Raw genomic sequence first — 12,633 nt, 5'->3', positions numbered from 1 at the left:
GCGACAAACTTTTTTTTCTCAAGTGTTTTTTTTTTTAATTCCAGCGTCTCTGTAACCTGTAATGTCTCTTGATAAGAAAAGAAATAAAGATTTTTTTTTCTTTGTGGTCAAGCAGTTTCTAGTCTTGTTCTTGATTTTCTTTGAGCTGGTGGAGAGCCAAAAAGTGGTGATGGTTGTCTTCATTCCCCTCCATCCTTGTTGCTTTCGTTTTTACGGGAGATGATCTGCAAGTACATAAACGCGCAATTAAAAAGAAGCGTTAACTTGCAAGAAAAAAAACCTGCGTTATCTCGCAATCTTTGTGAGGGAACGCAATTTTTTTTGGGTTTCGTTTTTTGACTTGCATGACACCTTGGCGAGTCTACGTTTCCATTTCCTAGATCGTTTTTTATTACACATGCTTGTTCAACACTTTCTTCTCTTCCACCCTCTTCCTTTTCACCCTTCTTTCCTTCCGAGTTTTTTTTGTGCTCATCTAGTTTGCCTTTCTGTCTTACTTTGGTGCAATCAGAAACGAAACCAACTTTTGGATGTTTAGAAACGCTCACGTGACTTTAGCGCGGGACCTTAATTGAGTTTGTGGCCAATTCTAAAAGAAATATGTATAGAAAATGGAATGTCTTTAGCGCGAGTCACTCAAAAATAAACCCGTTGAAAATCAGATCATGAATCGTGGTTTCGTGAACCACGTGACAAAAACAGCGCACCTGGTTGGTTCACCTCCACCACGTGACCCTCGCACACACCAGATCCTAATTTGGGACAACGGCGGGCCTTTCACCTAATTTTCAAAAAGGAGCACTTGACCTCTTCTCACTTTGCGATATGTAACAGAGGAGCGTGAGAGTTTGCGCTTCCATGCCAGTCCCCATCCCATGGAAATAAACACATTTTGGTTTTAAAGAAAAGCTTGTATCACCTCCTGTACCGAATAAATTATGGGCTCACCTCACCTATCAACTGCAACCACGCGCGCAGCCATGATTGAGGTAAGTCATTCCAAAAATTTTTTATATGTAACTTGAGATCTATGACTAAATAAAATAAAATAAGCAGTATTTGGGTAAGTCACAAGTTTAAATCTTACAACATAAAGGCAAACTTAATTCGATCTCGTAAGCAGTAATCAAACAATTGAGCAGTTGTCGACTGCCATCTTGTGGAAGAGCACCGAATAGTTGTGCGTACCACTAAAGGTTGCCGACAAAGATAGAATAATTATTTGTACTAATTGAGTGCAATTGACAATTTTCTTGGAGCAGTGGTTTGGAATCACGACGTATGCATTTATTTTATCTTTTGGGGCAGGGGCAGGTTCTGCTACATAAAATTAACATCGGCCTTGATATCAATTCAATAAGAAAGACGTTGAAATGTTGAGGCAGCACATTTTTTTAAGAATAAAAATCTAAAGTTGGACATTGTCATTTTTAAGGGATAATTTAAAAAATAAGATGCTTTGTCACATTTTCTTTAGATTTGGTGTTAGTTTCAGATCACAGCTAGTAAGGCTTAACATTTTATTTGTCATGATTTTATGTTTTATATAAAACAGCCATGCATGTTAAACGCAAGCGTTACACAGCTGACTCAGTAAGCTGCAGTAATGGTCATTTATTTTCAGAGAATAGAGTATATGCCTGAGTCTTGTCTGTCTGCACGTGTTGCTCACATTTGTGTGCAAAAATAAATTGTTCAAACGTTTATAACTGCAGCCGGCATGTTCCGCACCGGTCTTTAAGGGCCGCTCTCCTACCCGTTTTCTAGCTCACCCAGCTGCGACACACCCGATTCAAATGATCAGCTCTTCATGAAGCATGATAACGATCCTGATCATTTCAATCAAGTGTGTTACAGCGGGTAGAGATGGAAAAAACAGGCAGGACAGCGGGCCTGCACGATCCACTTTGGACCCCCCCCCCCCAAACTTCAGTGATCGTCTATTGCATTTTATATTGTCAGCATAAATCTATTTTTCTATCGCAGGCGAGCAGTGATTTGCTCCTTCCCGCCGACCACGACGAGGAGCTGGTGGCCAACCTGCTCTCCATCAAAGAGACGAGTGTCGACGGAGACGACTGCGGCCTTTCCCTGGTCGAGGCCCTCCTCCCCGTTTTGGACCCCCCCTTGCCGCAACTCCCGTGGGTGTGCTCCACTCGCTACAAGACGGAGCTGTGCATCCGTTACGCCTCCACGGGCTACTGCAAGTACGCAGAGCGCTGCAGTTTTGCCCACGGCCTACGCGACCTCCACGTGCCCTTCCGCCACCCCAAGTACAAGACGGAGCTGTGCCGCAGCTACCACATGGCGGGCCACTGCTACTACGGCAGCCGCTGCCTCTTTGTCCACGGCGCCGCCGAGCAGCGGCCCGTACCGCGGCGTTCCCGCCGCAGCAGCGTACCCTGCCGCACCTACAGCAACTTTGGCATCTGCCCATACGGCATGCGCTGCAACTTCCTACACGTGGAGGACGCTCCGATGGACAAGAGCGTTGCCAACCTTGCCGGGGTGCAGAAGCCCCGGGAGGCCATCTGCCACACCTTCAGCACTTTCGGCTTCTGCGTGTACGGCACGCGATGCCGCTTCCGGCATGTCGTCCCCAGTGCGGTGAAAAGCGCAGAGTCCGGCCCGAGCAGCGTGGGCCCGGCATCGCCCGCGTTGGAGTCCCCGTCAGTGTCGCCCTCTACCTCCCCGGAGGCCCACAACGCCTTCACCTTCTCCAGCCAGCATCTCAGCGACCTGTTGTTACCTCTGGCCTTGCATCTGCGGCAAATGGAGAGCAACAAGATCCGTGACGTGTGGGAACAATGTCGGTACTGAACAACAAATGTTTTTGTTTTGATTTTTTTATTTTTCTGTACAATTTTTCTTTAAAACACTTTTGAACCCATTTTGTACATTTGCTTTTTAATTTTTTTTTTTTTATATGTATTTTTTTATAAGGTCGTTTGTGTTTTTCAAGCGTAGTTAGTAGTTGGACTGTCCAACTGAATCACAAGCGTAATATAATTTTTAACTGTTGTACATACTGGGAGGAATGACTAACATGATGTGAATAAAATGATTTTAATACACTACTCTTTGTCAAATTGGGTTTTTAGGTGGTGATTTTAGTTGGACGCTTTAGGTGTCTTTGTTTTATAGCTGTACAGGGCACCAGGATTTTTTTTTCCTTCTCTCCCGGGCCTTGACTGCTACATAGTGGGCTGAGAAAATAATTTATAAACATTTTTTAGAATGTCAAATAGAATGAGAACACGTTGGTCACGTGATGCGATGTGGAGTATGAAGTGGCCTTTAGACCGAAAAATTGGAGAATGTCGTACATTTTACTTGAACGTTAACACACAAAACACGCTTTTAGAAAAGCGTTGTTTACCGATGTGACATTGTTTTTCGTTTATAAAAATACAAACCAAACAACGCCTGACGTTTGCGACCACTCGTAGTCGATTTCTTTTATTTTAAAGGCGGATTACATCCACTTCCTGTTCAATTGCCAACTTGACAGTTGAGACTGATATGGCGTCGACTCCTTCAGCCCCGCAAGAAAGAAAACCTTCCACGTGAAATATTCCCCCATCGGGTCACATTTGTTGTATAGTAAGTAGAAATATAGAGTTGTGAATCATTTTCGTTGTTGAAAGCAAGCGGTTGTCGTCTTGTGTTGTCGGTTGGCTTTAAGCTAGCTTTCGAAGCATTAGCACCAAACCCCGTTCGAAAAATGCCACAATTCAGGAAAAAGAATATATCGTGGACATGCTGTGAAGCACACTGCACAGTTTTTTGTTTTCTTTTAATCCTATTTATTTATAGGTTAATTCGGGGTAAAAATTGTCACGTTTATACCTTTCACAAGTAAACTTTTACTTTGTAAAACTTGACATGTCTTGGGAAGCAGGAACAAAATCTGACTTTTTAACATCACCTCTGGAATCCATTGCCACGTATAATCGTTTATTTCGCATAGTTTCGTTAAAGTGCATGCAGATCAACATTAAACCTAAAAAAGATCACATTCAGGAAATTTAAGTGAAGCTCAGCTGAAGAACTCAAATCGTTGTATGTCGGGAGGAGCTAAGTTTAGCCTGGATTGTTAGTGAAAGTTAAGGAGAGCACTTGTCTATTTGGGCAAAATGAGATCACATGTTGCCCATTTACTTTTTAAGCATAATCTTACCTCCTGAAATTTATAGAAATAGCCTGTAACTTGTTTTTAAAGAGAAAAAAAATATAGAAACACAATCTCAAATTTCCCCATTGTGGGACTAATAAAGGACATCTTATCTTATCTTATCTACAATGTGAATTAACTTGAATTTCCTCTACATTTTTGGGGGTTACCTTTTTCACCACGCTTACCTGACTTTCAGCTAGTGCATGTTAAGAGGTGAAGCGGATGGCCGAGCGAGAGGAGCGACGCTTCGCTGAAGTGTCACGGGAGTCCATCAAGCTCATGGCCGAGAGCGCCGGCGTGGAGCTCGGCGATGACGTGGCCGCTCTGCTTGCCGAGGACGTCTGCTACCGGCTGAGGGAGGCCACGCAGGTAAAAGCACACCTTTTAAACACACTGTAAAGAGATTTGAACACGCAATTCCCAAAATGTACATTATTGTAAGGCATGATAACATTATCTGAAATTTGAAGATTAACACTGTGCTTAAATAATTCAATAACATATACTTATGTTTCATAAATGAAAATTGTGTGGTACATCAAAATTGTACCTAAATATATTTTTGAAAACAGACACTTCTAAAACAACAACAACAATACTTGGCTAATTTAGTGTACTGGATTTAAAAAAAAAAAGAAGTTATTGTTCACATACCGCTTTTCTTAAGTTTTTCTAAAATTTCTAAGCCACTCCAAACCTTTTGTTATAATAATTCTAATGATGATGATAAGCACTGTTTACGTACGTACTGTATAAGTACTGATGATTTTTGTTTGCTTTTTTTGCACACAACAAAACAGGGCAGCTCTCATTTCATGAGACATGCGAAGAGAAGGAAGCTGACAGTGGAAGACTTTAACAGAGCTCTTCGCTGGAGCAACGTGGAGGTACATAAAGTGGAGAAATCCAAAATAATTTGTGCAAAAACAAACTTAAATACTGTATTAGTTGTACGTCGTTGGCGTATCGTTCAATAGTTGAATTGTGTAGGAAAAAATAATATTTACTTTTTGGTTCTGAGTCGAACATGGCAACGCTTGCCAATAAAAGTGGAGAATATGCCCAAAATATATTAAGCCTGAATGCAGAAAGTTTGACAACAACATCAGCGGCTTGAACTATGTCCAGGAGCAGAACCAGAAGACAAACTGGAAACTTGAAAAAACGTAAGAAGGCAAACGCCGGCAAAGCTAGCAAACTCGGCGCCGGGCGAAATGGAGCTAGCAGAGGCGCTTGCGTCTGAAACATTTCTCATTTGGAAACAGTCCTGAGGGAGAGAAGGGACTTCCGGCGTGAGACTGCAGAAGGCTTGAGCGCCATTTGTGAGGACGGCACGATTGATGATGTCGAAAAACGAATAGGAGCTGCGGAGGGGCGTGTCCAGAGCGTCGAATAATTTACGTGTGATTGTAGCAAGCTGGAAGAGAAATTGCCATCAATTTGGGAAAACTTTGCCATTGATGAGTTCATCTTTTTTACAACACTAATATAAATGTATATGTGTGTGTGTGTCACTCACGTGAACTCTCCAATGAAGGCCATCTGCGGTTACGGCTCCCAAGAAGCGCTCCCTTTCCGCTCGGTGAAAGAAGGCGAGCTTTTCTTCACCGAGGAACGCGACGTCAACCTGGTCGAGTTGGCCTTGGCCACCAACATTCCCAAAGGCTGCGCCGAGACCATGGTGCGAGGTACACTGTCCACCCTCCTGTGATTGATTGCTTTTTTTGGGGGGGGGGAAAGCGGCTTTAACTCATTTCCTGCCATTGACGGCTCAAGACGTCAAAGATCCATTTATTTTTTTTTTTTACTCGACTGGTACGGTATGAGTTAAGTCTCTTCTTGGTTGCTGTTTTACCAGTGAGCGTATCCTACTTGGACGGGAAAGGGAACGTGGAACCCCAAGGAACGGGTAAGACTCATCCATGTTGGAAACGGCGGCCGCCGCGACTCACCGCTATCTTTTTAAAGTTCCCTCAGCCGTCCAATCGCTGTCGGAGGACCTGCTGAAGTACTACCAGCAGATCACGAGGGCCATCCTGGGGGACGACGCCCACCTCATGAAGGTGTACCTCGCCCTCCGTCCCCGCTTGGCCTGCCGCCAGCTGCAGCTAACCTTTGACCTTCTTCCAGATGGCTCTGCTGGACCTGCAGTCCAACTCCAAAATTGCTGCCTTGCTTCCATACTTTGTTTATGTCATCAGTGGGGTAAGCTGGCAGCCCAGCTTGTGCTTGTTGTTTAGTTCAACTGAGCTGATTTTATTTCATTTATTTTTTTTGTGGACTTTGTAGGTGAAGTCGGTGAGCCACGATCTGGAGCAGCTCAACAGGCTTCTGCACATGGTGAAGAGTCTGGTGCAGAACCCGTACCTGTATTTGGGCTCGTACGTGCGCAGCCTGGTCTCCAGCGTCATGTACTGCATCCTGGAGCCCCTGGCGGCCTCCATCAACCCACTCAACGACCACTGGACGCTGAGGGACTACGCCGCCCTCCTCCTCAGCCACATCCTCTGGTCGGTGAGGGGCCCACAGCAGGGACCACCTGCAGGGCTCACCAATTATACACGACTGCAGTTTGGCATTCTTGGCCATTATTTTTAGACATCTTGATGCCAAGTCACTATGTTGAAAAGAGTAGACAAGCTTCATTTAGACAAAAGTAGTGCTTTGCTGCCACAGGGTGGTGCTTGGGAACGATGGCAAAGTGAGTTGCGAAGTGCTTTGCTTTCGTCTGGTGGCCTCTGGGTGCCAAGGAACTAATGTTGAAGTCAGTTGAGGAGCTTCATTTGGACATTTTGTGCCCTCTTGGAACTATGTCGATGTGCGTTGAGGAGCTTCATGAAGACTAAAAGTCGTGCTTTTTTGAATTGTTAGGAGAATGAAGTTTTTTTTCCAATGATTGCACGATGAAAAGCGCAGACTTGTGAAAATGTGACGGCGTGCGTGCTGACTTGTTTGCAGGACTCACGGCGATCTGGTGAGCGGACTGTACCACCAGATTCTGCTGTCTCTTCAGAAGGTCCTGTCGGATCCCGTCAGACCGTTGTGCTCCCACTACGGCGCCGTGGTGGGCCTCCACGCGCTCGGATGGAAGGTGACGGCCGCCGATGTCGTGTTTTGAATCCCAACTTTAACAATCCTGCAATTGTTTCGTTCATTTTCCGTTTTTTTTTAAATATAACATGAAAAGTGTACAGTCATAAACCATTTTCTATACCACAATATATCCAAGTCATATTATTTTAAAAATAAAAATTAAATGTAAATTGAAAATGTTTTGTTTTAAATTCTCAATTAAAAAATTATATAAATGTTTAAGGTTCTCAATGAAATAAATTCCTTATAAATGAAAACAAATTCATGTTTTCATTGTTTTTATGAATGACCTGGCCTTATTCCTTAAACATGTAGTTTAAGGAATAAGCCCTTTAAAAATGTAGTTTGTTCAAGCAGTGATTCATGAATAAATTGTCGATCATACAGCTCTGTAATTTTACGTGCACATTTGAATAGTTTCTGACCTTGGCCACCAATGAGGTACATTTGTACTTCAATTGGTAGACAAGGTCTACCAATTATTACTATTACTTTTCCTCATGAAATAATTGGTTGATGACTTAACCACTGACTAACCTTTGCGGCAGGCCGTCGAACGAGTTCTTTTTCCGCATCTTCCTGCCTACTGGGCCAACCTGCAGGCGGTGCTGGACGACTATTCGGTGTCCAACGCTCAGGTCAAAGCAGATGGACACAAAGTCTACGGAGCCATTTTGGTTGGTCCCAAAGCTTGTCCCAAAATGGCTTTTGGTGTACTCCACAGAATGCCGTAAAATTCGCGTGTTGTCCCCTAGGTGGCAGTAGAGCGCTTGCTGAAGATGAAGGCACTTTCTCTGTCCCAGCCGGCTGCCGACGGAGGCCCCGGTGCCCATTTGGGCTCGGCGGCGGGCGTTTTGGGATACAGGATGAGCTCGCCCGGTCTCAGCCCGCCACCGGAACCTTTGTCCGAGGCCGCCCTGGGCATCGCCAGTCACCTTCAAACGGGCGGCGCCGGGTGCCCGTGGGAGGACTGGACACCCGTCCCGCTGCCCGCCATGTACAGTGAGCTCTACTCCTTCTTCGGCGACAGCCTGGCCATGCGCTTCAGCACCGGGCCCGGGTTCAGCGGCGACCCGGCTCAGCCGGGCGACGCCAGGAAAGACCCACCCGGGCCCACCTCCAATCACGACACCGCCCGCAAGATGCCCCAGCTCACGGCCAACCTCAACATCAGTCCCAGGCAGGATGGAAGTCCCCGGACCGACCCACCCCCGCCCAGCCTGGCCGCTACTGGATCCGGAAGGTACAAAGGAGAAAATCGATGAGGGTTTTTAATAAAAACTGTCTAACAATTCTTTTTTTTTTTTTTTTTTTTTTTTTAACCAATTAATCACAAAGAAATTTGTAATTAATTGCAATTGGTCACATTTTTTAACTACTATTCTTGTAAGCTTGTAACAGATATTTACTTGAATAATATCTTGTAATGACTATAAAATCACCAAATATGAAGTAGATTTTAATTCAAAGACTCATTTGATCCTTGAATACAGTCTCAACAGAGTTATCTTTTACGGCATTTTTCTTGGACAGTACTTTTAGTTGTTATCACAAGCTCCACACTCCGGCAGTGTTGGCTTGAATATCTCAAGTACATACCATGAGCTCAGGTGTGTCTCCCCTCTTCCTCCCAGGGCCGTGGCTCGCTCCTCATCTTCCTCCGTCCAGCGCTCGCGATCGTCCACGTCGCGCCTGGGCCAGCGACAGGCGGGTCCATCTCGCGACGTTTTCCCCAAAGCTCGCTTCACCTCCCCTCAGGCGGGGCCGCTCGTCTTTTCCTTCCTCATCGGCGGCAGACAAATGGGCCGCAGTTGCCGCGGCCGTCGGCCTTTCCAGACGACCTTCGCCCTCACGCCGGCCCCGGCCGCTGTCCCGCCGCGCGCCTACGCCCACAAACTGCCCGTCATCGGCCGGGTGGGAAAACCTGTTCGCCGTTGGGCACGCTCCCACTATTCCCTTCACCTTCCCCTTTAGCGCCAGTCCCCACATGTAGGTATGCACTTTTTTTTTTTTTTTTTAAATGATACAACTCAATGTTTGCTTTGACGGACGTTTCGAAGGGGCTTTTCATTTTTGTTCTTTTTGCTGTCAAACTTAGTTGTACACTTGCTTCTTGTATTCATTTTGATAGAATAGCATGTTCAATGATGCAAATTTTACAGATAGGAATAAAAAAATGATGCAATGTGTGTGTGTTTTTATGGTATTTTTGTCAGATTCCTATTAATAATTCCATGCTATCTAACAGGTTTTATTTTTATTTTATAGCTCATCTCTACTTTTTTTATGGTATCATTTAAAAAAATAAATAAAGGTTTGTATTTGTTTTGTGTTTATTAAATCCTATTTTCTATATAAGTGTACGATCTTTTTTCATGATGCAAATAAACTTGAGTAATGCAATGTTCAACAACCTTTCCACCGCAAACCGGTTCATCCAACTGCTAAACTTTTGCGGACCGTGCTATCATTACTCATATCACTAGCTTGTGTTTAATATGAGCATAATGCAACCAATACAATTAGAATCTCTACTGCAATTTTTTTTCTGATCTATGCAGCCTGCGGCGGCCCGCTTCAAAGTGGTACTGGTCCACGGACCGAAGGTAGGAGATCACTGTTGTAATGTTATGCTCATTGAAGTTTTATCTGTTAGTATTTATTAAGTACTATTATTTTTGTTTTAATTAGCAAATCAATATTTTCATTATGTATTTATTACACTATATCTCGTTTTAGTCTTAATTTTATAAATTCAGTTCAATAAACATTAAACGCATTTACCATTTTTTATTTGTAATTAGTATTTAATTACGTATATCGAATGCCATTTTACGAATTTTATTTTCACTATACATTTAATAAAGAATACAAATACTCAATGCATGAGTTCGATTTTTTCATTTTTCAATTTATAAAATGCAAATAATTATTTTATATGACGTTCTTATTTATTTTAATTATTTGATCGGAATATAGTACAAAATAATTAACTTAATGTGTGCGTTTATTCAGTGGTTCAATTTTGTTTTGTTTCTAATTTATGGCATTAAAATATTTCATTTTTCTATTTCATTAAATAACTTAATTCAATTTGCTGTCATGCTTACGTCACGGGAAACCTGACTAAAGACGCGCGGTCAAGCGTTCCATTTCCGCCAACTTTAAAGCCGTATGAGCGACGTATTTAATGATTTAATAAATAACAATAAGAATAAAATATGTTTAAGTCCATTTAATTTTCTATTCGTACACGATTTAATATTTTTTTTCCTAACCATTTTGGTTTCGCGATGACGTTACACGTGACGTACATAAACAGAGGCGTGGTCTTCGGGTCCCATTTCCGCAAACATGGAGGCTGTGTTGAGCGACGTAGTGGCTCCCGAAGACCTTCTAGTAAGTTCCCTCCGTGTTTTTAAAACATATCTTCCTCCATTACATCGTTTGACAGCTCACAGCTGACCAACAGATGTGCTTGTATTCCCCATTCGACCCTGCCACAAGCGAATATTTTTAATTTCAGGCGACAAAGTTGTCGCGTCACATAGGTAGCTAATGCTAATGCTCCTTTGAAATCTTTGACTGTCATATTAACGTTAACGAAATAAGTCTTTGACCCACACGCGCATCTAAAAATTTCTTAGAAATTTGAGAAGAAATACAACAATGAGTTGGCGAAGGGCGCCGTTTCCAAGGAGACCAAGTTTGAATATGCATGGTTTTTGATCAGGAGCAAATACACCAACGACATCAAGAAAGGAATTGCATTGTTGGAGGGTGAGTGTTGCCAAGCGCATGTTTCATTTCATTTCATCTTCCCCTCCTGTTTCTCTTGAGCCTCTTTCACATTTTGCATGTTGTTTTGCCAAAGAACTTGTCCAGAAAGCCTCAAAGGATGACACGCGCGACTTCTTATTCTACCTTGCCGTGGCCAACTACCGACTGAAGGTGAAAAGTTCGCCCACGTCATGTTTATTCTTTTGGATTATGTACCTGAGGAATTGTATGAGTAGACTTGAGGGCCTAAAAGCCGTCGTGTGCGTCTTTTGCAGGAATACGAAGAAGCCCTGAAGTATATCCGCATCCTCCTGGGGAACGAGCCTGGCAACAAGCAGGCGCTGGAGTTGCAGGCTGTCATTGACAAGGCTTTGAAAAAAGGTGAAATTGACCAGTGTGATTTTGAATGTGAGTGAGGCGTTTTTTTTTGTGTGAGTCACAGACTGACTTAAGTTGTGGCAGTGGCCGAGTGACTTAGTAGGCAAATGAGTGAGACTGTGAGTGAGTGTGTCATGTGTTTTTAGGTGATGCAGCCTTGGGGAATTTTTTAGGAGTGAGAGGGATAATGTGAGAGAGACCCGAAAGAGTGATTGTGAGAGCAGGTGGTTCAAAGTGTGTGTGACTGTGTGAGTGGGTTGGTGCGTGAGTATGAGTTGTGTGAGTTTCATTTGAATGTGAGAGATTTTGAGTGTACGTGCAGGTCAGTTTGAGTAAGTGAGCTCCCGATTGAGTTTTAGTGTTTGCGAGCCTAAATGAGATTGCGTGCGTGTGTATGAGAGTGAGCTCGAGTTTGTGTGTGCAAGTGAGCAGTTTTAATAGGTGTAACGTGAGCGAGTGAGATCGTGTGCGTGAGTGTTTGACAGAAAGTGAGAGTTGAGTAAGTGAGAGTGTGCGAGAGCAGGTGAGTGAGCGAGAACGTTTGGATTGTAATTGTTGCAGATGAGCGCACGAGTGTGATCATGTGTGAGAGTGTTTGTGAATTTAAATTGGTGCAAATGTGAGAGTGCGTTTTTTTTTTTTTTTTGTGAGTGCGAGCATGCGCACAGCCGCTCCCTGAACCCGTCCTGTTTTCTAGATGGCTTGGTCGGCATGGCGATCGTGGGGGGAATCGGTCTTGGAGTGGCTGGATTAGCCGGCCTCATCGGCCTGGCTGTGGCCAAGCGAGGGCCCAAATTTTAACCGGAACTTTTTTTTTTTTTGCGCTGGACTACCACATTGAATTCTGTATATTCTCCTTTGCATTGACGATTGACCGTCGCTCGCAAACTGTTGCCTGTGTACATAACAAAACACGCATCACGCCACTCCTTTTATTTATCATCCAATTTGTTTTCATGCTAATCGATTGAAAAGGGAATGTTCTGTCAAATGTCTGGAGTTTAACAGCTTGTTTTTCCCTGATCGCCAATTAAAAAAAAAAAAAAAAAAACATGGAAAGATGTTGACTTGAGTCACCTGTTCTCATCAAACAATTCCAACCTTATCGGCAGCGGCGCCGGTAGTTGCCGCAGAGTACATCGCGATCGCAAAGTGCCGGCAGCAAGGAATAAAACATGTACCGGTATTTAAAAAAAAAAAAAAAA

At 43.6% G+C, this 12,633-nt stretch overlaps 3 protein-coding genes across 3 annotated transcripts; all 3 read left to right on the top strand.

The window, feature by feature from the left end:
- Window positions 1-782: 782 nt before the first annotated feature.
- On the top strand, window positions 783-3,077 carry cth1 (cysteine three histidine 1). The gene is made up of 2 exons (XM_088294093.1): window positions 783-989; window positions 1,987-3,077. Exons 1-2 carry the CDS (start codon window positions 939-941, stop codon window positions 2,818-2,820), a joined length of 885 nt encoding a protein of 294 aa, XP_088150219.1. The 5' UTR covers window positions 783-938; the 3' UTR covers window positions 2,821-3,077.
- Window positions 3,078-3,498: 421 nt separating this feature from the next.
- Window positions 3,499-9,455, top strand: taf6l (TAF6-like RNA polymerase II, p300/CBP-associated factor (PCAF)-associated factor). Its single transcript, XM_088292341.1, has 12 exons — window positions 3,499-3,603; window positions 4,374-4,546; window positions 4,978-5,064; window positions 5,715-5,865; window positions 6,036-6,086; window positions 6,146-6,240; window positions 6,308-6,382; window positions 6,467-6,687; window positions 7,136-7,268; window positions 7,819-7,947; window positions 8,026-8,513; window positions 8,905-9,455. The coding sequence occupies exons 2-12, from the start codon at window positions 4,400-4,402 to the stop codon at window positions 9,242-9,244; spliced, it is 1,917 nt and encodes a 638-aa protein (XP_088148467.1). The 5' UTR covers window positions 3,499-3,603; window positions 4,374-4,399; the 3' UTR covers window positions 9,245-9,455.
- A 1,139-nt stretch (window positions 9,456-10,594) lies between these two features.
- Window positions 10,595-12,495, top strand: fis1 (fission, mitochondrial 1). The gene is made up of 5 exons (XM_088293895.1): window positions 10,595-10,669; window positions 10,918-11,050; window positions 11,145-11,221; window positions 11,326-11,431; window positions 12,126-12,495. The coding sequence occupies exons 1-5, from the start codon at window positions 10,625-10,627 to the stop codon at window positions 12,227-12,229; spliced, it is 465 nt and encodes a 154-aa protein (XP_088150021.1). The 5' UTR covers window positions 10,595-10,624; the 3' UTR covers window positions 12,230-12,495.
- Window positions 12,496-12,633: the final 138 nt, after the last annotated feature.

This window comes from Idiotropiscis lumnitzeri, chromosome 4 (assembly GCF_059441095.1).
Source record: "Idiotropiscis lumnitzeri isolate Australia: NSW breed Sydney's pygmy pipehorse chromosome 4, RoL_Ilum_1.0, whole genome shotgun sequence".
In the NCBI taxonomy this organism is placed as follows: Eukaryota; Metazoa; Chordata; class Actinopteri; order Syngnathiformes; family Syngnathidae; genus Idiotropiscis; species Idiotropiscis lumnitzeri.
Note: the sequence above shows the minus strand (reverse complement) of the source record. Positions and strands in the feature narration are given on the sequence as shown.